The sequence below is a fragment of the Cervus elaphus genome, chromosome 13 (genome assembly GCF_910594005.1).
Source record: "Cervus elaphus chromosome 13, mCerEla1.1, whole genome shotgun sequence".
In the NCBI taxonomy this organism is placed as follows: Eukaryota; Metazoa; Chordata; class Mammalia; order Artiodactyla; family Cervidae; genus Cervus; species Cervus elaphus.
The window spans coordinates 48145629-48170360 of record NC_057827.1 but is presented as its reverse complement, the minus strand read 5'-3'; the positions used below and the strand labels follow the sequence as shown (position 1 = coordinate 48170360).

Sequence of the window (24732 nt, the reverse complement as noted above, 5' to 3'; positions counted from 1 at the left end):
GGGACTGGGCGGCGTTGACGCCGGAGCTGGCAGGGGGTGGAGCGGTTAGTAAACAGCAAATGCGGGAACTGGTGGGCCGGAATCAGCCATGGACTGGAAAGAAATTCTTCGCCGGCGGTTAGCGACGCCCAGCACCAGTCCAAACAGTGAGTTTGGGAGGAGCCGCCCGCTGAGAGATCGTGGCCCCAAACACCGGGAGCTGGGGGGACGATGGATGGGGAGGAGCAGCACCTTTGGTAAAACCTCTCCTGACTAAAGAGGCTGACTGGGATGTGGTTCAGCGATCCAGAGGGGTTTGACCTACACTTCTCTGGGAAGGGATTTGCAGAAATGAAAGGCTACCTAGACACTCGCTTGGTCCTGACCTAGATTTGTGAGGGATAATTCAAAGTCGCGGCGCCAACAGCCCTTCGATCCTACTGGAACTTATACTCCGTTGCTCTTACCGCCTTTTTATTGTCACACTTTTTACTTCCCTCCTTGCCCGTTTTAGACTTCATAATCCGTTTTTCCTTGTCTCTTTCCCTCTACTTCACACTTGTTTGTTAATCAGTCTGGTTAAAACTATCATTCCTATTCTACACCTCCACCGAGGGCAGCTGAATTGTCTCACTTTTGATTCATCTCCACTAACCTAAAGTACATGTTTCAGTCACTCAACTACACTTCTTTCGTGTGTCCCTAGACATTGACTCTCCTACACTCCAAGGCAGTTCGTCCTCTCACCTCCCAAACCTCCAGTCCTCCAGTATTTCCTATCTACTTCTTTGTCTACTCTCCCTCATCTGCTTTTCCCTCTGGCTCATTCTGCTGTAGCTTCACTGGCTGCCTGCCCCTTCCCTGCATACACCAGGCATACTCCCATTTTCGTGCCTTGGCACTGGCTGTTTCTTTTGCCTGGAATGCTCTTCTGCCTGGATATCTGTATACCTTCTTCAAATTTTGTTGTTGTTGTTGTTCAGTTTTATCTTAGTGAGAGTCAGGATCCCTGACTCTGGAAAGATGCATGTGTGCATGCACTCATCCACTCACACATATACTTGTATATCCCTAGAATAAGTGAATGGTAGAATGAGAGTGACTCTTGGGATCTGGGCTCAGTTGATCGTGGTAGCACTTACTGAGTTGGAAATTAGGAATTAGAAGAAGAGTAGTAAGGTGAAGGAAAGTAGTAAGGTAAGGAAATCAACCCTGAATGTTCATTGGAAGGACTAATGCTGAAGCTGAAGCTCCAATACTTTGCCCACCTCATGCAAGGAATAGACTCATTGGAAAAGACCCAGATGCTGGGAAAGATTGAAAGCAGGAGGAGGAGGGGGTAAGAGAGGATAAGATGGTTGATGACATCACCGATTCAATGGACAGGAGTTTGAGCAAACTCCTGGAGATAGTGAAGGACAGGGGAGCCTGGCGTGCTGCAGTTCGTGGGGTCGCAAAGAGTCAGACATAGATGAAGCGACTGAGGACCCAGGCATGCCCAGTATACTCAGTTGTTGGTGAGCTGAGCGGGATTCTCATCCTTTGAGGATGAACACAGCAGGTTTGAGGTGAAAGTTTGGAACAGTCAATCACCAAGAGGAGTAAGCAAGAGGACATCAAGGGCAAATAAAATATGTATTGGTGGTTTTAAGAGGCTGAGTTATGAACTACCATGAAATAAATTTGTGGGACCAAATGTTTACATAATTCGGCAGTTTTCTCCAACACAGTTATTAAAAACAAGGCAAATCCAGATATAGCAGAAATGCTGGCAGAAGAGTTTCAGGAAAACAACTACAGGCATATTGAGAAGGAAGTGAGACCAGGAAGAGGGAAAACTTTTAAGAAAATAAGTCATAGAATCAAAGATCTCAGTGAGGATGAAGTGCAGTGAGGTTTTGATAACCGTAAATTTGTTTCCTATGTCTGAGTCTTTCTGTTTTGTAAGTAAATTTATTTGTATCTATTTTAAAAATATTCCACATATAAGAGATATAGTATGATATTTATTTTTGTCTGACTTATTATGATAATCTCTAAGTCTATCCTTATTGTTGTAGATGTCATTATTTCATCATTATGACTAAGTAATATTCCATTGTATGTATGTATGTGTGCGTGTATACACACACACACACACACACACACACACCCCACACATATTTAGCTGTTCATCTGTTGATGGACATCTGGGTTGCTTCCATGTCTTGCCTATTGTAAATAGGGCTGCAATGAACTATAGAGTGCATGTATCTTTTCAAATTATAGTTATCTTAAGATATATGTACAGGAGTGGGATTGCTAGATCACATGGTAACTCTATTTTTAGTTTGCTAAGGAAACTTAATACTGTTCTCCAGAGTGGCTATATCAATTTAAATTCCCATCACCAGGGCTGGAGGATTCCCTTCTCTCTACACCCTCTCCAGCTTTTATTATTTGTGGCCTTTTTGATGATGGCCATTCCAACTGGTGTGAAGTGAGATCTCATTGTAATTTTGACTTGCACTTCTCTAATAATTAGCAATGTTGAACATCTTTTCATGTGCCTGTTCGCCATCTATATGTCTTCTTTGGAGAAATGTCTATTTAGATCTTCTGCCCATTTTTTGATTGGATTTTTTTTTATACTGAGTTGTATGTGCTCAATGAGTACTTTTGATTAAATGAATTAGAACATGTCAGGTCTATAAGAGAGGCAGTGACTTGAGGAAGAGACAAGTACAGTGATAAGAAGAAGTGGGAGCACCTGAGAACTGGTTGAAGATGTAAAAGAGGCTATTTCAGTGGAAGATAGTGATTCTTGATATTTAGAGAAAGTTAATAGGTGCTCAGTATCTAAACACAATTGTGAAGGCCTTTTTTGTGCTATAATTAGAGCATAGTGTATATATGTCTTGAAAAAAAATATTGTCTGATTTTAAAAGTTCTTTCCCTCCTTAATCTGTTTTGTTACCAGAAAAAAAAAGTGAACAAGAATTAAAAGATGAAGAAATGGATTTATTTACCAAGTATTACTCAGAATGGAAAGGAGGTAGAAAAAACACAAATGAATTCTATAAGACCATTCCTCGGTTTTATTACAGGGTAAGTGATATCTAAGCAAATGTCTTGCAGAGCTTATAAATTAAGTATAATTTTTTTTAATGGGATGAAAATCTTTTACTTTATAAACAGATAAATTGATTATATTTTAAATTTTGTATATTGTTTTATTATAGTTGACCTTATTATTTTTGACCTGGTTAAATCTTAGTTTTTCATATAAATTGTTATAAGAACACAAAGTTGTTACTTGCCACTCTTAAAGTTCTTTCTTCCTAGTTTTTATTATGAATATTAGTTGTGTATTCTATTGGATTCTGTTGTCAGGCTTTCTATAAGACTTATATTATCTATAAGACTTAAGACTACTTGTCTGGTCACAGTTTTTAACTTTGTCTTTTACTCATATGGTGTAAAATGTTTTGCTCAAGGCTAACCTGAAAAATAGATTGAGAGTGGAAAACTTTGAGAGTTATACTTAATTATATGTTTCTTTGTGCCAAAATGGTAAAGAAGGCTTTGAAGAGGCCTTCAAAAAAGTAGATAAAAAGTAAGACTTTCAGAAAGCAATTTACAGCTAAAATCAAAGGCTACTGAAAAGAATAAGACCTATTTAGTATTCTGGAAAGTGTAGCTACCATAATAAAGTTAACTTTGGAATTTTAGCTGAATGTTTCTTAAACCTGTTGCCTTCTAAACTCAATTCATTATAACATTATTTGCAAAGAAAGTAAATACTATGTTTCACTTGCATTAAGGAGTGAGGTATTGATATAAGTGGATCATCCAGATAATTTTAACTTATTTCTTCAAGTACAGACTTTTTTTATTTGAATCATTTTACTGGAAAGTTTTTTGTAATACTTTGTCTCCCAACCTTTGAAAAATTACGAGACTATTCCACATTTGTTGTGGAAAAGAGAAAAAATAGCCAATGCCAGAGACATAAATAAAGATTTTTATATGTGTGTGTTTAACAAAAATGAGGTCACAGCATACATACTTTTCTTTTTACTTTTTTGCATTTCATACTTTTTTAATCAGAGGCAGTTAGAGAACTGAGAATTTTTTGTAGTCTGAGGGATTGGGAAGGGAATTGACATTTATTGAGTGTCCACCTACTTCAGAACATTTTATATTCATTATCTCATGTAATCAGGATTGTGAAATTGTTATCTTACTAACCCAGAAACAGCCCTCAGATGCTGACATCACTCCATTCCCAGGACTCCACTTTCCTGTATTTCCAATACCAGCTGTCCCCTTGTGGTTCCTGAGGGAATCCCCTTTTCCCCCATTTCTGTCTCTTCTCTGACCTCTTCCGGATCCCAAATGGTTGCTGGTCTGCAGATGTGGACTTGTGGGATGTTCTTTCCCTGGTTTCTTCTTCTCCTTCCACTCCACTGCTTCAGAGAAACTACCTGTCATCTTTGGTCACCACTTCTCTCCTTGGCTGGTTAGCTGGTTGACTAGCCACTGGCACACAGTTCCTGTCTCAAGCCCAGCCTCACCTCCTAACGCTTATTCCTTCTCCATCCTCTTTGATGGGAAAGGATGACATCTTAGCTCTTAGAAATAAAGTAAAATCATAGCCCCGAATTTGGATTATGGATTACACAGCTTTATTTGATGGGGCAAAAACACATAAAAGAAAGAAGAAATTCTCAAAGTGAATTATTTGAAGTTGTTGGGATGAGTCATCTTAAAGCCCAGCTTAGGGAAATCACCACAATAAGCAGAACCTCTGCCTTGGAGGCCAATTAATAGACCTTGGCTTGACCATCTCTGAGAAGTAAGGTGATTCAATCTCACCAGGCATACTTGGCTAAAAGTCAGTCTTCAGCTAGTCCTGATTTAATTCTGTATCAGTCTAAGGTTACACTGGGAACAGTGTTCTCTGAATATAAAGTGAAACTTGGGCTACATTGAGAAAATAGAAAAAGTGGTGGGTCATAAAGGAAAGTAAGAGCATGACACATCCTGATACATTTAGTTTGGGGATGGTTATCTTCCGTTGATTATCTGTCATAGTACTTTACTCCTAGCAGTCACTAGGAAGTAGCATTGAAGTCTACTTAAGGGAGAGATAACCTAACTACCCAGTAATGGAAATGAGATGGAGAAGATAAAATACACTGAATCCCTGATGTCAGAAGACCCAGACGTAAGTTTTATTACTCTAGTTGCACAATTTTGGGCAAGTCATTAACATTGGGAAATGAGGACAGAGGGGAACAAAGAACCAAAGAGAACAACTCATAAAAAATTAAAATAGACTGGAACTCTGAAGATTTAAATCTTGGGTCTGGGACTGACTAACTGCATATGCCTTCTTGATAGTCATCCATCTCTTGATTTCCTTACCTCTAAATTGAGTGTGATGAAATCCATCTCACAGGGCTAGTAGGATTAAATTAGAATGCGTGTATTGATGTTTGATATATTGTGGACATATACTAAATGTTGTGTTTATTTTTTTTTTCATTTATTTTTATTAGTTGGAGGCTAATTACTTTACCATATTGTAGTGCCGCACATTGACATGAATCAGCCATGGATTTACATGTGTTCCCCATCCCAATTCCCCCACCTGCCTCCCTCCCCATCCCATCCCTCTGGGTCTTCCCAGTGCACCAGCCCTGAGCACTTGTCTCATGCATCCAACCTGGGCTGGTGATCTGTTTCACCCTTGATAGTATACTTGTTTCAATGCTATTCTCTCAGAGCATTCCACCCTCGCCTTCTCCCACGGAGTCCCAAAGTCTATTCTGTACATCTGCGTCTCTTTTTCTGTTTTGCACATAGGGTTATCGTTACCATCTTTCCAAATTCCATATATATGTGTTAGTATACTGTATTGGTCTTTATCTTTCTGGCTTACTTCACTCTGTATAATGGGCTCCAGTTTCATCCATCTCATTAGAACTGATTCAAATGTATTCTTTTTAATGGCTGAGTAATATTCCATGGTGTATATGTACCACAGCTTTCTTATCCATTCATCTGCTGATGGGCGTCTAGGTTGCTTTCATGTCCTGGCAATTATAAACAGTGCTGCAATGAACTAAATTGTTGTGTTTATTTTTAAGTAAACTCTGGATCAAAAAAAAAGAAACTTGGGCTAGATGGTTAGCTTTTTCCAGGCAGAACTGGCCTCGCTGATCACTGAATTCTCTGTGGATCTCTTTTTGTTAAATTAACTTTTAAAATAAATGATGACTTGAAGTTAAGCAAAATTGAGATACAAAAAGTAGTTCTGAGACAGTAGCATGCATAGTTTATTAGACTGGATCAGTTCAGTTCAGTCACTCAGTTGTGTCTGACTCTTTGCGACCCCATGGACTCTAGCACACCAGGCTTCCCTGTCCATCACCAACTCCTGGACCTTACTGAAACTCATGTCCATTGAGTAGGTGATGCCATCCAACCATGTCATCCTCTGTCGTCCCCTTCTCTTCCTGCTTTCAATCTCCCAGCATCAGGGTCTTTTCCAGTGAGTCAGTTCTTTGCATTAGGTGGCCAAAGTATTGGAGCTTCAGCTTCAGCATCAGTCCTTCCAATGAATATTCAGGGCTGATTTCCTTTAGGGTTGACTGGTTTGATCTCCTTGTAGTCTGAGGAACTCCCAAGAGTCTTCTCCAACACCACAGTTCAAAAGCATCAGTTCTTAGGCGCTCAGCTTTCTTTGTAATCCAACTCTCACATCCATACATGATTACTGAAAAAATCATAGCTTTGACTAGACAGACCTTTGTTGGCAAAGTAATGTTTCTGCTTTTTAATGTGTTGTCTAGGTTGGTCATAGCTTTTCTTCCAAGGAGCAAGCGTCTTTTAATTTTATGGCTGCAGTCTCCGTCTGCAGTGAGTTTGGAGCCCAAAAAATTAAAGTCTGTCACTAATTCCATTGTTTCCCCATCAATTTGCCATGAAGTGATACGTTTTACATAATCCAGTGGTCTAGAATTTAAGTGTAGAAATTAACTGCAGTGTATTTTTAGCTGCCAGCTGAAGATGAAGTCTTACTACAGAAATTAAGAGAAGAATCCAGAGCTGTCTTTCTGCAAAGGAAAAGCAGGGAACTATTGGATAATGAAGAATTACAGGTAAGAATGGAATAATTCTTGGCCATTTTTTATTTGTACTACGTGTGTTGTGTGGGATCCCAGGGTGCCTAAATGGAGACAGTAGTGCAGAGTGGCTGAAAGCACAGACTCTGAAGTGATGGTTCCCACCAGAATCAACTGCAAAGCTTATGTGTCCCAAGGAGAGTTTTTTCTTGTATTTTAAGTCCATAGGTAATTTTAATGTGAGGCCAAAGTTGAGAACCACTATTGTAGGGAGTCATATTAAGAAGAATATCATCTTCTATTATCCTTTGATTACTAATAACATAATAAAAATAGCTAGCATTTATTGAGTGCTTACTAAGTTCTAAAATTTTCATATACAGTTCCTCTTTTATCCATATAGCTGTATGATGTAGGGACTATTATCCCTACTTTACAAATGAGGTTTGAAACACAGGAAGCTCAAGTCCACCATCCAAGATTACAGACAGGGCTGGCATTTTAACCCTTGCAGTTTGACCCGACAGTGAAAGTGAAAGTCACTCGGTCGTGTCTGACTGTTTGTGACCCCATGGACTATACAGTCCATGGAATTCTCCAGGCCAGAATACTGGTGTGGGTAGCCTTTCCCTTCTTCAGGGGATCTTCCCAACCCAGGGATCAGACCCAGGTCTCCCACATTGCAGGTGGATCCTTTACCAGCTGAACCACAAGGGAAGCCCAAGAATACTGGAGTGGGTAGCCGATCCCTTCTCCAGTGGATCTCCCTGACCCAGGAATTGAACTGGGGTCTCCTGCACTGCAGGCGGATTCTTTGCCAAGTGAGCTATCAGGGAAGCCCCAGTGATAGACAGTAGTCTATCATTTTAATGGAAATAACACATTTTTAAACTATTCTTTTAAATTTTTGTTTTGCTGATAATAACATCTTAAATTTCTTAAAATTTCTGCAATTCTCCTAAGAACTTATGGTTTTTGCTGGACAAGCACCAGACACCACCCATGATTGGAGAAGAAGCAATGATTAATTATGAAAATTTTTTAAAGGTTGGTGAAAAAGCTGGACCAAAGTGCAAGTAAGAATAATATAATTAACTTAAGAGTATGTTACATTAAGCATTTTAAATGCATCAAATAAATGTTAATGAAAATTTAAGTCAATGATATGATCATTTAAGTCAACTTTTCATTAAACTAATAAAGTTTAATAAAATATTTATAGTCAAGACTATTACATTGGTATAAAGTTGTTAAAAGAAATAATATAGTTTATTTACAACACTATAGTCCCTCATTCTTAAGGCAATAGAATTTAAAGATGTATGACTTAATATTTTAAGTTTTGAACTATAGTTCTCACTTTGATTTTTTCCTTCTACTTTGATTTTTAGTTGTTTGAATTTATGCTATTTTCTGCTGAATCATATAGAAGTCATTTTTTTTATTATATTGGCAGATGATTTAACATTTCTTTTCTTTTCTTAGGCAGTTTTTCACAGCAAAAGTCTTTGCTAAACTCCTTCATACAGATTCTTATGGAAGAATTTCCATCATGCAGTTCTTTAATTATGTCATGAGAAAAGGTGACTCCATTTTCATTTTGCTTCAACTCCTCTATCTGAGAATCAAGAATTTGGGTCTTTACTTTTATAATATCCCTTCCATGTCAAACATCTCTTTTATTAAATTTGAATAGCAGAATTTCTTGTCTTTTGACCAAGATTTGTTTTCCTATTATTATGATTCTCTCCTGGAACTTACTAGAGCTGAAATTTTCTACCATACATTTGGGTTCACTATTACAAAAAAGTTTATAAAAAACAAAATGAAAACCTCTTCTGAAGATGCTAGCTAACTAGATATATCAAAAGCTGAACCAAGAATTTTAATGGATTGTTATTTGAAATATTTTAATTCACTGGTAATTTCATTTCACCAATATATTACAGGTTGAGTTGCCTGAGAGGATAGTTTCAAACTCAAAACTGTAGCCGCATACTGAAGGAGCTTTTATTAAACAACATGGAGTTGTTATGATTCCTATAAGTTCCATAATGACTTTTCAAATCCTGTGTGTACCATCTTTAACTGATATTTGGTTGCAGTAATTAACCTCAGTAGAATAAAATCTGCTTCACTGAAGGCATAATGTTACACTCCTGTTTGGTGGAACACTGGGATTCTCAAGGGCATCAATTTTACATCACTTTAGGCACAATAGAATTGTTGATATCTGCAGTTAATTCTATGGTATATTTATTTCAAACAGTTTTTGGATTAATGAATAGTATATGTGAGAAAATATATGTTTATGGAGTTATTAAATTAGCTTGTCCTTCTAATTTTATCTCCTTTTATGAATATATATACCAAAGGATAGATCTTAATAATTATTATATTTCATTTTCTCATTTACTGTCAGTTTGGCTTCATCAAACAAGAATAGGACTCAGTTTATATGATGTTGCTGGACAAGGGTATCTTCGGGAATCTGTAAGTATTAACCTACTTTCATAACTACTCTAGACACCAAAATGCTAAATAATAGTTATCACTGGATGTTGAGATTACAGATAATGTAAGGGCAAGGAGTTTTTTCTTTTTTAAGAAATATAAGAAAAATACTGTGACTATATTCCCACCTGTAGGTTTGGGTTGTAAGGTCAGTTACCAAGAGGATATTTATTACCCATTAGGTGGTTGTAAAGAGTTAGAAATGACTGAGCAATTGAGTACGCACAGACACACACACACACACATACACACATGTACTAATGTAGTTAGGCCAGGTTATCAGCAAAGAATTATATTACAGCCTCATGATACAAATCATTATTTTTCTTGGAAGTGTAGCTATCTTAATTATATGGACATGTTTCTTTTCAGCACAGGCTTTTTTCCCAAATATATATAAAAGGGGAATGGAGTTATGCATAAATATGAACCAGAATAATTAATCACTTAGATATATGTTCAAATATAAGATTTAAAGAAATGCAGATTCCCTGTTATAGTTTGTTTCCTGTTATAATTTGTTGCACTCTGTTTTATCCAGATTTATATAGATAGAATCTGTTAGCTCATACTGAACATTTACACTTAAAAACTTTTCTAGGGCCCCAGTACTGTTCTTATCCTTTAAGGTTTAGATCAACTTGACAGTAAAAGGTTCTTGGTTCTATCCATCTCTCTATAGCAAGGAAGATATAGTAACCATTTGTTGATACTTATTCAGGTCAGATATTGGAATACTTCTATAGCTCTGAGGATTCTTGTCAGCCATTAGTTGGTTTACAAAACTTATCTCTTCTTGCCTCTTGCCATGAATGGAAACAAAAATTAAAGGGATGGGGAGAAAGGAGAAAAAAGCAACAGTGTATCTCTATAGTTGTGTTTAAAAGGGAATAATGTTCCCTTCTGCCATTGAAAGGAAACATTTCTCTCAAAGGAAAAAAACCTCTCTCCTAACCTTGGTGCTTTGCCTTTTGAAACCAGACTTGTGTCTCCCTTATTTAAAAGATAAGTGATTTCCAGCGCCAGCATCTGTAATTTGAGTAGTATAGGCAAACTTTCATTCAACTATTAAATCTTAAATAAGCAATTACCAAACATTTAATTTATGCTAGGTACATTGTCAAGCCTTACTTTTATGTATAATAAGGTGCTTTTTTCCTAACAGAGTGAGGAGGCAGACACTAAATTATCTGCAATATGATTTCAAAGACTGACAAGTTCTAAGGAGAAAATACGGTCCTAGGAAAGAGTATGACTGGGGTTGGGGAACTATTTTAGATAAGATGAAAGGTGCCTCTTTGAACTAGTGAATGAGTTTTAGCCATGAAGGATGAGAAGTAAGCCAGCCTTATGAAAATGTACAAAGGGAAGAGCAAGTTCAGTGTCCCCAAGGCACAGTTAAACTTGATCTGTTTTAGAAGCAGAAGGAAGCCAGTGTGTCTAGAGCATATGAGTAAGGGTTAGAGTAACAAGGGGCTTCCCTAGTAGCTCAGCTGGTAAAGAATCCACCTGCAGAGCAGGAGACCCCAGTTCGATTCCTGGGTCGGAAGATGCCCTGGAGAAGGGACAGGCTACCCACGCCAGTATTCTCGGGCTTCCCTGGTGGATCAGATGGTAAAGAATCTGCCTGCAAAGTGGGAGACCTGGGTTCAGTCCCTGGGTTGGGAAGGTCCCCTGAAGGAGGGCATGGCAACACACTCCAGTATTCTTGCCTGGAGAATCCCCATGGACAGAGGAGTCTGGTGGGCTACAGTCCATGGGGTCGCAAAGAGTCGGACATGACTGAGCGACTCAGCACAGCACAGCCCCAGAGTTGACAGAAGGGGAAGTTGGAGAAGTAGGCAGGGCCACTTGTATTAGGCCATGGTAGGGAGTTTGGATTTTATTTTGAGACTAATAGGAAGCCACGAGAACTTTTAAGCTGACTCTGTCAGATATGGTTTACATTGTATTTGTTTATTTATTGGCCACAAAGCATGTGAATCTCAGTTCCTTGAGCAGGGATTGAACCCAGGCCACAGTAGTAAAAGTCCAGACTCCTAACTACTAGACCATCAGTGAACTCCCTAGTTTACATTTTAAATTTTGTTTCTTTTTTTTTTTGGCCATGCTGTTCAACCTGTGGGATCTTAGTTTCCTTACCAAGAATCAAACCCATGGCCCCCTGCAGTGGAAGTAGAGAGTCTTAACCACTAGACCACCAGGGTCCTCCCTGGTTTACATTTTTAAAGATCACTGGATGTGTGGAGAATGAATTGGAAGGAGCCTAGAGTCAATGAATAATTAGGAAACTACTGTGGTTGTCCAGGTGAGAGATGATAGTGGCCCAGACCAGAATGATGTCTGTGAAGAAGCCAGTAATAGTTCAATTTGGACATAAACACCCCAACAACAACAAAAATTTGCTGCTGGATTAGATGTTGGGGGTAAAGCGTAGGGGCCTTGGTAAAGAAAAGGTAGGAACCAAGTTTAAATTTTTTACTTTGAATAACTAGTGGAATAGGGGGAAATAGGTGAGGACCAGGGTTGGGGATGATAAGAGTCCAGTTTTGAACTCACCATGTATGAGATGCCATTGGCTATACAACTTAGATTATAAAGTATCTCAGAGGAAGTAGAAACACTATATTTCAGGAGGGATAAAGCAAAAGTAACAAAATTGTAAAATATAAGAAACCATGAGAGACATTTAAATATATAATCTTGGAGTAGGGAAAGCTGTTCTGAATATGACAAAGCTGAAAAGTCTAAAAAACAAGTTCAGCTAATTTTAAAAAAAATCTGTAAAGCAAAGACCATCATAAACAAAGTAAAAACAAGAAGCTGGGACTTCCCTGGCAGTCCAGTGGTTAAGACCTTGCCTTCCAGTGCATGGGGTGCAGGTTTGATCTCTGGTTGTTGGGGAAGTGGTCCGGGAGCTAAGATCCTACATGCCTTGCAGTCAAGAAGACAACATAAAGCAGAAACAATATTGTAACAAATTCAATGCAGACTTTTAAAAACAGAAAAGAAAACAGTAAGCCAAGAAAAATATCTGCAACTTATTCACAGACAAATGACCAATTACTCCAGTGGATAAAAAGCTCCTGGAAATCAAGAGTAAAATGGCTGTTAACCCAGTAAAAACTGGGCAAAGGATATAAATAGTTTGCAGAAAGTAAATACAAATGCTTCTTAATCATAGGGGAAAAAATGTTAACCTCACTTTATATGAGAGAAATGCCAAATAGATCTACACTAAAATATCATTTTTCACCTGTCGGATTGGCAAAGATCAAAAAGTTTGATAATGACTTTAATGAAGGAATGTAAAATAGACCATGGTTTCCCAAACTTTTCCAGTTCACTGAGGTGCCCTTATTGTCGCAGTAATTTTTTGCATAGAAAAATGGCCCAAAGAAATACCTAACAACTCCATTTATTAACCTGTTGTTTTTGTTGTTTAGTCACTAAGTCGCGTCCAACTGTGTTGCAACCCCTACTGTAGCCCACCAGACTTGGCTGTCCATGGGATTTCCCAGGCAAGATTACTGGAGTGGCTTGCCATTTCCTTCTGCATGAGATCTTTCTGACCCAGGGATTGAATTTGAGTCTCCTGCACTGGCAGGCGGGTTCTTTACCACCGAGCCCTCAGTGCTGTGTGCTCAGTCACGTCCAACTCCTTGTAAGCCCACAGACCGTAGCCCACCAGATTCCCCTGTCCATGGAATTCTCCAGGCAAGAATACTGGAGTGGGTTGCCATTTCCTTCTCCAAGAGCCTCCAGGGAAGCCCATTAGCCATTAGTTTTAGCTGGCACTGTACTCAGCCCTGGGCTGGACGCGGTCGTCCTTGATTCCTTTGCCACACTAATTTTCACATGATACTTGCTTTATCACAGCAACCACCAAAAACCTAGCTTTGCAAGGATGAAGTGGAGTCAAGTGAAAGTAGCTCAGACATGTCTGACTCTTTGCGACCCTATGGACTCCTTGGCCTGTGAGATGTGGCAGGCAAGGATACTGGAGCGGGTTGCCATTCCCTTCTCCAGGGAATCTTCCCGACCCATGGAGTAAACCCAGGTGTCCCACATTGCGGGCAGATTATTTACCGTCTGAGCAAGAATAGATGTTATCAAAAGGAATAAATTTCAATCTACTGTGATTGAAATGTGAATGGCCTTGAATTCATAGCTCTAGCCCATGGTGACATGCTGTGCAGTATCCAGTAGATGTCGCTGTGTTTCCTTTCATTCACAGTGTCTTGCTGCACCCCCTTGAGTTAGTGTCTCAGTCCTGGGGCGCAATTTGGAAGCTGTTGATCGAGCCTTCAGGGTGCCGCTGTTAGTGTGAAGTCAACATGTCCTTCCTGGGGAAGTGTGAAGTTTGCTGATGTCTATCAAAATTATAAATGTGCACATGCTTTGACCCAGCAATTCAACTTACAGAAGTTATGTCCTATATTCTCCCATAGTATCTAGGAGTGAAAAGTTACCTTGGCCCCTGTAGTATATTATTTATTTATTTTTCTGGCCATGCTGAGTGGCATGTGGAATCATAGTTCTCTGACCAGGGAATCCAACCTGTACCCCTTGCAGTGGACGCATGGAGCCCTAACCATTGGACTGCCAGTGTATTCTCTATAGTATTTTAGTGTTGCAAAAGATTTATAGCCAGTGTAGATGTCCATTAGTAGAAGACTGGTTCAATAGATGATGGTACATTCATACAGTGAAATAATACACAGCTATATTTTAAAGAGTAGAAGTTCTTTGAGAGCCAAAATGGAATGACTGCAGAGTATATTGCTAAATAATAAAAGGAAGATAGAGAAGAATTTTCATGGTATGCTACTACATCCTGTGTAAAAAAGGAAAAGAAATATACATATATATGTATTGGCTTATATGTGCATTGGTTATCTTTGGACAGATATATCAAAAACTGATAATATAGGTTACCTCTGGGGAGAATAGGTGGGAAGGAAACTTTTCAATGAATACTTTTTTGTTTCTTTTGTATTTGGAACTATGTAGAATGTGTTACCTATTCAAAAATATATTAAGGTGTAAATAAATGGCATATATAAAATAACTTCACCACTAATACAGTTATAAATTTATTTCATTATTATAGTTTCAATGCTGAATAATTTTAGGACTGAAATTGTATTTTAGTATCTAATGAAAAACCAAGATCAGACATTTAACACTGTAAAATTGTATTTTGTTTTGTTCTTTCAGGATTTAGAAAACTACATATTGGAACTTATCCCTACTTTGCCACAGTTAGATGGGCTGGAAAAATCTTTTTACTCCTTTTATGTTTGTACAGCAGTTCGGAAGTTCTTCTTCTTTTTAGACCCTCTAAGAACAGGTAAAAGAAAATCTTATCTAACTTAGATATTTTCTAAATCTCAATAACTAGAGTTAAGTCTTTAAAATGTAATTTATTTTCATAACATGTCATTGCCACTGATATATAAATATTTTGATATATAGATCTTTTGATTTACTTGCACCAACCACCATCAGCTATGTGACAGTGGGCATGTCACATAACCATGTACAATTTCTTTGTCTTTAAAATGAAGTATCAACTAGGTGGCCTATAGTTCTTTCCAGTTTAAAGAAGCCAGGTGTTGATATATTTGCTAGCCCTAATGGGTAATATACTGGAGAATTATTCTTTTTGATGAAAAATATGAATTGGGAGATAGAAGGACTGTTTAGCCATAATGTATTTTTCTCATTCTCAAGTTAACCATCCTATATGAGGATCAGATTTGTAAATTTTACCTCATGTTTTAACGGTACACTCTATCAACTGTCCTAACCTGCTAGACTGGGACAGAGGAAGGGACAGAAGGCCCAAACCAAAGTCCTTGATTCTTTTAGGTCCTTGAAAGTGCAGCTGTGTGAATCCGTCACAGTATGGGGTAGCTGTCAGTCTTTCTTAAATGCCTTTGTTACAGACATACACATCTTTTCCCTTTGAAATTTACAAAATAATAGCCAACAGTTTTGACTGTTTATTATGTAGTGAGTACTGTGCTAAGCAGTTTACATAGATTCTTTCATTTCCTTCTCAACTCCATAAAGAAGGTATTATTATCCACATTTTATGTGTAAAGCAGCTGAGACTTAGATAGATTGCATGTCTAGAAATGGTATTTAAATCCCATCTCTCTACTCTTAACCACACTTTATATTGTTTTCTATTCCAGAACCTCCAAAGGAAATTGGAGACAGTCTCTTTATTTGACTACTAATAGTATCATATCCATAACCACCAAAAAAATTAACTCAACTTTTTTTGGAATCTTGTATCAATGTAATTTTGGAATTTATCAATTGGATATATATTTGGTGGTATATAGGTAGACATGTCTATATGAGATTTTATTAACTATACTCTGCAGATTTCCCTTTTAACAACAATATATAGTAAGGACTTTGGAACATGAGAGCTAGGAAGCTTTAAAATACCAATTGTGTGATTGCTTTTCTAAAAAAACATTTTTATAAAATTGAATTTGCTCTTATTTTTAAAATTAAGTAATTGTGTTTCTGTTCTTTAAAGGGAAGATAAAAATTCAAGATATTTTAGCATGCAGCTTCCTAGATGATTTATTGGAGGTAAGTATATTTTTAAATTACTTAATTCTATCATTTGATAGTTGCTGTCTTCTAATTATGTCTCTGTGTTCATCTAGTTAAGGGATGAGGAACTATCCAAGGAGAGTCAAGAAACAAATTGGTTTTCTGCTCCTTCTGCCCTAAGGGTGTATGGTATGTTTTTATCATAATGCTAAAATTTGAATTATCTGTTCCTCAGTAAATGTGTCATTAACTTCTATTCAAAGGACAGTTTTATACATAGCCTGATTACCTTAGGGCAGCCCTGGTGGCTCAGGCAGTAAAGAATCCACCTGCACTGCATGAGACCTGGGTTCGAATCCTGGGTTGGGAAGATCCCCTGGAGGAGAGCATGGCAACCCACTCCAGTATTCTCGCCTGAGAATCCCTGTGGACAGAGGAGCCTGGCGGGCCACGGCCCATGGGGTCGCAGAGTCGGATATGACTGAGCGACTAAGCACAGCACAGCACAATTTACCTTAAGATCAAAGTATTCTAATTTCCTTAAGAGCTTCTATTCTAGATTACCAAATTTTACTTGTTTAAATACCAACATTTTGTATATATGTATATGTGTATATTTTTAATAGAGTTGATTTGTAATGTTGTGCCAAGCTCTGCTGCACAGCAAATTGCCAGTGTTTTATATTTTTGTGACTCTTAATTTAATACATTTCTAGCACTTTAATATAACATAAGGAATGTGGTTTGACTATTGTTGACTCAGGAACATTAATATGAACGTCACCTATGAACTTGCATTGTGATAAAATGCTGCTCTCAGGGTCCACAGAGGGATGTCTTTGGACCTAGTTTGCTTTTTCCTTGAATTTCATTAGTCTGTTACACTGTTCTATTGAGTGATCTGACTTGTTTTGGCAACCTTGACCTCTGCTTTCAAGTGCCAGCATTCCAGTGCTTTATGTTGGTTGACCCCCTACCTCCATCTAATTTAGAATCCTAGGAAAGTTCTAAAAGGTTGCAAACTGAAAACAAATAATGTAAGTGAAATAGCATAAAGGCATGATGAATTTTCTTTGACTGGTTTCTGGCTTAACATTGTTCTGATAGAGATTAAAGGAAGAGCAGGTGTCTACTGTGACTGTAGCAAAATTAGTTTAAAAATCAAAATATTAATAAAAATAACTTTTTGTTTCTTCTGGGCATAAGTGTCTTTTTATTGTCTCTCTTCCCAAGGCCAGTATTTGAACCTTGATAAGGACCACAATGGCATGCTCAGTAAAGAAGAACTCTCCCGCTACGGAACAGCAACCATGACCAATGTCTTCTTAGACCGTGTTTTCCAGGAGTGTCTCACTTATGATGGAGAAATGGTAGTAGTCTAAACCTCTGAGTTTTGAAAATTTAGACTCCCACAATTTCCAAAAGCCCTTTTTAAAAACAGAAATACAGTTGAATTACAATGTTATATTAGTTTCATGTATACAACATAGTGACTCAATCTTTTTATAGATTACATACCAAAGTTCTGGAAAAATATTGACTATATTCCCTGTGTAAAGATTTCATTCTTTTTATGGCTGAGTCATGTTCCATTGTATATATACCATGTCATCTTTATCCACTTATCTGTCGATGGACACTTAGGCTGTTTCCATATCTTGGCCTATGTAAGTATTGCTGCTGTGAACACTGGGGTGCATATCTTTCCAAATAACTGTTTCCATTTTCTTCACATAAACATCCAGGAATAGAATTGCTGGATCATATAGTTCTATCTTTAATTTTTTGAGGAACCTCCATATTGTTTTCCATCGTGCTGGACCAGTTTGCATTCCCACTAACAGCACATGAGGGTTCCCTTTTCTCCACATCCTTGAACACTTTAGTTATCATTTGTTTATTTGATTTTTTGTTTTTGCATGTGGGGTCTTAGTGGGATTGAACCCATGTCCTATGCGGTGGAAGTACCAAGTCTTAACCACTGGACTGCCAGGGAAGTCATTAGTTCTTTTTGATGGTAGCCATTCTGAACAGTGTGAGGTGATCTCATTGATTTTGATTTGTGTTTCCCTAATGACTAGTGATATCAAGCATCTTTGCATGTGCCTGTTGACCATATGATATCTTCTTCAGAAAAATGCCTGTTTAGGACCTCTGTCCATATTTAATCACAAAAGCCTTTTTCTTGATATGATACGGCAGTATTTTCTTGTCAGTGTATAACAGTATCTTAAGAAGTATGAATTGATCAAATTGTTTGATATTTGGAGCCTTTGATCTTAAGGTAAATTTGCTTAAAAACATTACTTCCCTTATGGACTCAGGAAAAATAGAAATTTTTACTATTTTGTTCATTTCATTGTTGGTGCACCTATTGTAGAGGAATGTTGTGGGCTAGTAAAAAAAATAAAAATCTGCAAAACAGGTAAATAATATTGACTATTTTCATATAGATGGTTCACTCATTGAATTACCAGGTCAGATATAGTACCATATATGCCATGATTTAAATCTAAGAATCAGGCTCTATTCTAAGTGACTACCTTAGTAGCTAAAGATTTGCTAACATGTGTCTGTCCTTTTATCACAACAATGCAAAATATATACTTGAGAAGAAAATTCTAAATAGCATTTTTTTTTAAATAGCATTTTTAAGTCACCATTCTTGCTATTAAAAATATGTGTTAAGGATCTGATAACTTTTTCAAACCAATGATGCTTAAGAAATAGTCATACTGTCAGCAGAGAATCAGGGTTTTAGGTTTTATCATTAGCTTCAATAACAGTTTTCTAAATGACACCCATTGTTAACCAACTGCCGAAAGAAAAGAGGGGAAAGGCACAGAAACGGCTTCGTGACTCTCACAGCTGCCTAAACAGTGAGAAGCTTGGAGTATACTAGTGACGTGATGAATAAAGAAAATCAAAAGCTACAGTTAGGCGTGGAGTTTAGACCATGATAAGGCTGCATCTCTACCTCTTATACATAGTTTATCAGAAAAGAATTCTTAATCTTAGCCTAAAAAAATCCTTTCCAAGATTATAAACATTTTTTTCCCAAGTGAAAATCTCTGAAGTACTTTACTTCTTTTAACCATGCAAAAAAAGTAATCTGTGACTACACTTTTTTCATAGAAAAAGCTTTCTGTTCTCTTCATGTCTTTTTAACCTTCATTTGTATTCTTTTGCTTCCTTTTGGATGAGAACAGTGTCAGATCACAGTAGAATATCTGGCATTCTTAAGATGACTTATTGGGAAAAAAAATGACTTATTGGAAATCATCTGAATTAAAATTTCAAAACAGTATTTCAGATGACCACACTGAACTGAAAATATAAATTTAGCGGCAATACACAATACCTGTCACTCTTCTGTCCATTTCAAAAGCCTAATGAATGAAAATTATGATTTAACACAGCAAATCTTATAAGAAAATTGGCTGTGCCCCCAAAAACTGTCTGTACAGGTTAACTGCAGTGTATAGAATTCCTAGAAACCAACATTAAGTATAGTTAAGTATGAATTTCTTATTTCATATTAAAAAATTGCCATCTTTGATTACAAAATAGCCTCCAATCATCAGACATTCATTTGAAAAGTTAATTACAAATTATAAACAAGGATTCTAATGAACATCATTTTCTTTTTTCTAGGACTATAAGACCTACCTGGATTTTGTTCTTGCATTAGAAAACCGAAAAGAACCTGCAGCTCTGCAGTATATTTTTAAGTTACTTGACATTGAGAACAAAGGGTATCTGAATGTCTTTTCCCTTAATTATTTCTTTAGGGTAAGTCTCATTTGTGTAAGTGTATGTTTGTTATACAGCTTGGTTTAAATTATCTACCAAGTGACAATTTTATATAACTTGGGGTGTTTAAATTTAGCAAAAGGGTTTATATAACACATTTCAGAAGGAAATAAGTCTGGTTAGGTTTTTCTATTTTTGAAAATATAAATGGGCTAAATAAGTGCTGATTTGATTAGTTGTAAGATACTTTAAAAGTGTATAAATACATGTCAGGCTTATTAACCAGTGGAGAGAAAAACATGCCTGAGAAATTCTGTGCTCTTGGTGATCAAAAACTAGTATGTGAAATTCTATAGAAACCTTAATTACATGTTCAGAAAAGGGAACTCCTTTCCACAGAAGTTTTGCCAACCTGGTAGTTGTAAATTCTTTTAATTGCTATGCTATAACAAATATAAATTTAAAAGTTGGCTAAAATTCACATTTCAGTGTGAAACAGATTTGCTGAAATACTTCTTCTGTGCCATAGGTGGTCTCAGAGAATAGCATGATGAGCTCTGAAGTGGAATTTGATTGTATCTGATAAGCATTCAGCTGTAGCAGGTGTAAATATAGGAATGTCCACCCTTTTAAGATAAATCATTCCTCAGTTTGAATGGTGGCTTTTCTACTTGATGGAATGGTTTTGTACAGTACTGTTCCACTTCATTACCACATAGCTAGTTTTCAGAAGACCATCTGGTTTTTATTTGGTTAGATCAATGGTAACAAGACTTTTTTTTTTTCTTTTTGACATTTTTTTAAGAGTAAAAATGGAAATTTTCACATTTTTGTCATAAACCATTTTCCCCGGAAGCTTTTTTTTTACCATTTAAAAATTTGGTGATACTCCTACAATAACTTTGTCTGATTTCTGAGTTTCAGGGTATATTCATATTTCATAATTTCATGTTAAATTCCCTGAGAGGCTTTCTTTATGATTTTCTAGGTAGTAATGACTACAGATTATTATAAGGATAAAATAAATTACATCCAGTATGAGGACGCATTTTTTAAAAATTGAATGCCACATGGACTTATATCCATGACTAATCTGAGAATCTAATACCACCCATCATCGGTATGCCTCTGCTTTAAACAGACCTATTAAATGAAAATTCAGTTTTAGGAAAACACAGTAAATGTATCTTTCAAACTACTCAACCCCTTTTCACAACTCTTTCTTTAAAGTATCTTCTACTCTTATCATATTTTATTTATTAAATACACTGGAAATATTTTATACATTTGTTTTTGACTCTGTTGTATGGGCTGAGGTAAAGTTACTGGTGCCGAGCCTGGCTGTGTGTAAAGCCTCTGTGCATCAGTATCCCGGTGGTAAGGCTAGGCCCGCATATGCACTCTAGACCACTTCATCCACGTCTGCGCTCCCGTAGGTGAGCGTGTACTCGGGTTCCCGTATGCTGCAGAGGTGCCCTGTGCACACTGGTATCAGGTGAACCACAGAGTGGCACGCAGAACATGTTTCATTGATTATTTTCCAAGAATTTTGAGCCTCCACATTTTCCAGTGAATGACTCCCACCTAAAATATTTGTTAGTCCAACTGGATCACCGCAGTTTCTTCAGTCTTTTTTTTGTTAAAGTTCATAAAACAATTTGAGGGAGGTTTACCTCCATTTTCTTCTGTCAAGAATCTGAAGTACAGGGTGGGAGGGGAGGTGGGAGACTGGGCGCCTTAAAGAATGTGAAGGTGTGAGCAGCGTTCCTGGAACATGGGAGGAGCAGGTCATAACAAAATCGCAAGGCCGTGTTCTCAGGCCTGTTTGGGGTTGGAGACATTCTTACGTAATAGTAATGTGTACTCTTGTATACTTTCCTTATGAAGTTCTCCATAGCTAATGTGTTGGTCTAGAAAAGTTGATGACTACACCCAGTGCTTAGGTTTTGCTCAACAGATATAAAGCAAGGTCAAGGAATTTGAGAAAATTGGCAAGGATGGTTAAAACAGTGAGACTTATGGTCTGATAGGATAGGAAACAGAACTAGAAAGGGGGCCATGGGAACAGGACAGGGAATGTTGTGTATTTTATTTTTTGTCTAAGGATTTATTTCTATTAAATACAGGCCATACAAGAACTAATGAAAATTCATGGACAGGATCCTGTTTCATTTCAAGACGTCAAGGTTACTTTTTTCTTTAATTTATGTAATTTACAGCAGATAATCATTTGTATTAAATGAAGTTTTTACCTGAAAGCAACTTATGATATACTGAACCAAGTATTTGCAGTTATTTGTTCTGAATTAATATTTAAGTCATTAGAGACTGAGACCATAATGGGACTAATGATTTGCACAGTTTAACATTTTAACAGTGTCAGTCTTGTGTTCTCCTTAGAAGCGTTCATTCAGATTGAAAATTAAGAGAATCAGTACAGCCTGTATCTTTTGGCAGTCTGTTCCACCATAAACTGAATTTGGGCAAACTGTTTAGTTTCAGGCACTTTTTTAGTCCACTCCAGAGGGCTTGCTTGCTTTGGTATTATTTAAGGAGACATAAATCTTACTGTATGAAAACTACTACTATTTGAAACACATGCCACTACTTAACATTTTAGTAATCAGACTTTCATCAGCTGTAAAACACATGGGGGTATCCAGTACTGGTTCAGGTGAAGTAATGTAATAAAATAACCCATCCCATTTTAACCAAATATAATAAAAGGCTATGTCGGTTTAATATAAATGAGACAAATTTGAAACTATGCAACTGGCAATTTAAAAATGAGTCATTTTATACTGCCACCAACGGGGAAAGGGAAATTTCACATACACACCAGATTAAAAAGTCATACATTTACCTGAATTGTTCTAGTCTTTCAAAATGTAATTTAAATACTACTAAATACATTGAGTGGTTTTACTATAAGCAGATTAGAAAACATGTACTGATTCCCCATAAGTAATCTTATAGTGCACTTAATAATATAGAAAAGGTTCTTTTATCTATTCTAGTTATTTTTATCACCATTTAGTGTCATTGTGGAAGACTAATTCTTTAATATTCCCCCTATCCATTCCAGGTCCAGAGTAAAACGTTGACATTATTATTGGAAATGAAGCTTTGTCCGTCTTGGCTCAAAAGCATTTAAGTTTCTACTTTGAGCCAAATCTGCATTAAATCAAGGCCTTGCTTTATCCATAATTAGAAGACAATAGAAAAATATAAGCAGTTACCACATATTCAAAGAACACTACATTAGATAGTTTTGCCACTAATTAGCTATGTAGCTTTAACTGAGCTTCACTTTCTTTATAAGAAACATACAGGCATACCTTTAAAAAAATTTTTTTTAATAAACAGAAGGTTTGTGGCAACCTTAGTCAAGCAAGTCTGTTGGTGCCATTTTTCCAACAGCATTTGCTCACTTTGTGTCTCTGTTTCACATTTTGGTAATTCTCACAACATTCATTATTGTTATTATTAGCTATATGTTGATCTCTGATGTTTGACATTACTGTTGCAAAAAGATTACAACTTGTTGAAGGCTCAAATGATAGTTTGCATTCTTTTTTATAGCAATATTCTTCTTTAATTACGGTATGTACATTTTATTACACATAATGCTGTTGTACACTTAACAGACTACAGTATAGTGTAAAGATAAACCTTTGTAATGCACTAGGAAACAAAAAATTCACATGAGTTGCTTTATTGCAATATTCACTTTATTGCAGTGGTCTGGACTGAAATCAAAATATCCTCAAGGGTATGCCTCTACCTAAGGAATCTTCCACTAAAATTCTGTGTATATAGAAAAGAGACGGATTGCCTGTTAAATGAAAAAGGAAAAACTAGAACAAAAAAATTTTACATAAGCCTAAGTGCTAGCCCTAAATTTTGGATCACTGTGTGACAGAAATTAAATGAATCAGATAGCAAATCTCATTGTATTTTTTCCTTCCTCTCTTGCAGGATGAAATCTTTGACATGGTAAAACCAAAGGATCCTTTGAAAATCTCTCTCCAGGATTTAATCAACAGTAATCAAGGAGACACAGTCACCACTATTCTAATTGATCTGAATGGCTTTTGGACTTATGAGAATAGAGAAGCGCTTGTTGCAAATGATAATGAAAACTCTACAGACCTTGATGATACATGACCTCTCAAAGACTAGACTGTATTCATTAAAGTAATCTTGAATGCTGCATGTAAATCTTTTGACACAGAATCCTTAGAAACAGTCTAAATAAAATACTTCATATGCCTACAGAACACAGCAAATGTTCTGGTTATTGGAATTTTGGCTGCAGTGGTCTGGAAGAAATGGGACCAAATTAGGAGCAGTAAATTCTGGTTACACTTAGCTCAGATATGGCAGGTGTGATCTGGTGAAAGCAGGAGTCCATTTTAAATATACATAATCTTTAGAAATAAAGGAAGTTTCCCTGGAATATTTCTGACATTAGTCATTAAGAATTTGAATACTTAAAATTTAAATTATATCATTTAACTTTGAATCTTCTTCTAAAGTATTATGTATATCAAAGATTACAGAATTCCTCATTCATCAGAGAAGGGTCATTTCATTTCTGGGAAGTATTTGGACATGTTTATTTTAATAGAGTATTTCAATAAAAAGTATTCTAGTATTTTACTTTAATTAAAATCATTGGTATAAAAAAAATCTGTCTAGCTTGATTAACCAGCACCAGGGTTACATTTCACAAAATTTAACTCCATTTTGTTAAGAATTTTTGTTAGAGAATTTAAGTGTAAAGATTCTCAAT

General features: G+C 36.7%; 1 protein-coding gene across 5 annotated transcripts; it reads left to right on the top strand.

The window, feature by feature from the left end:
* Positions 1-8: 8 nt before the first annotated feature.
* PPP2R3C (protein phosphatase 2 regulatory subunit B''gamma) lies at positions 9-24217 on the top strand. 5 transcript variants are annotated; one of them, XM_043921821.1, is made up of 14 exons: positions 9-146; positions 2796-2798; positions 2939-3066; positions 7023-7127; positions 8055-8167; positions 8577-8674; positions 9514-9584; positions 14826-14958; positions 16165-16220; positions 16298-16373; positions 17418-17554; positions 19839-19976; positions 22064-22123; positions 23916-24217. In XM_043921821.1, the coding sequence occupies exons 1-14, from the start codon at positions 89-91 to the stop codon at positions 24102-24104; spliced, it is 1365 nt and encodes a 454-aa protein (XP_043777756.1). In that variant the 5' UTR covers positions 9-88; the 3' UTR covers positions 24105-24217. The 5 variants fall into 5 exon arrangements, with proteins under 5 accessions (XP_043777756.1, XP_043777755.1, XP_043777757.1 ...); XM_043921824.1 differs by lacking the exon at positions 2796-2798 and adding an exon at positions 2717-2718 and having other exon boundaries at positions 58-146; XM_043921820.1 differs by lacking the exon at positions 2796-2798 and having other exon boundaries at positions 10-236.
* The last annotated feature ends 515 nt before the right edge of the window (positions 24218-24732 follow it).

Bases quoted from the DNA above. Each gene is read 5' to 3' on its own strand.
- PPP2R3C (XM_043921820.1), top strand. From the start codon at position 89: ATGGACTGGAAAGAAATTCTTCGCCGGCGGTTAGCGACGCCCAGCACC. The intron at 3,067-7,022 runs GTAAGTGATATC...GTGTATTTTTAG, and splicing joins TTCCTCGGTTTTATTACAGG to CTGCCAGCTGAAGATGAAGT. The intron at 16,374-17,417 runs GTATGTTTTTAT...TCTCTTCCCAAG, and splicing joins TTCTGCCCTAAGGGTGTATG to GCCAGTATTTGAACCTTGAT.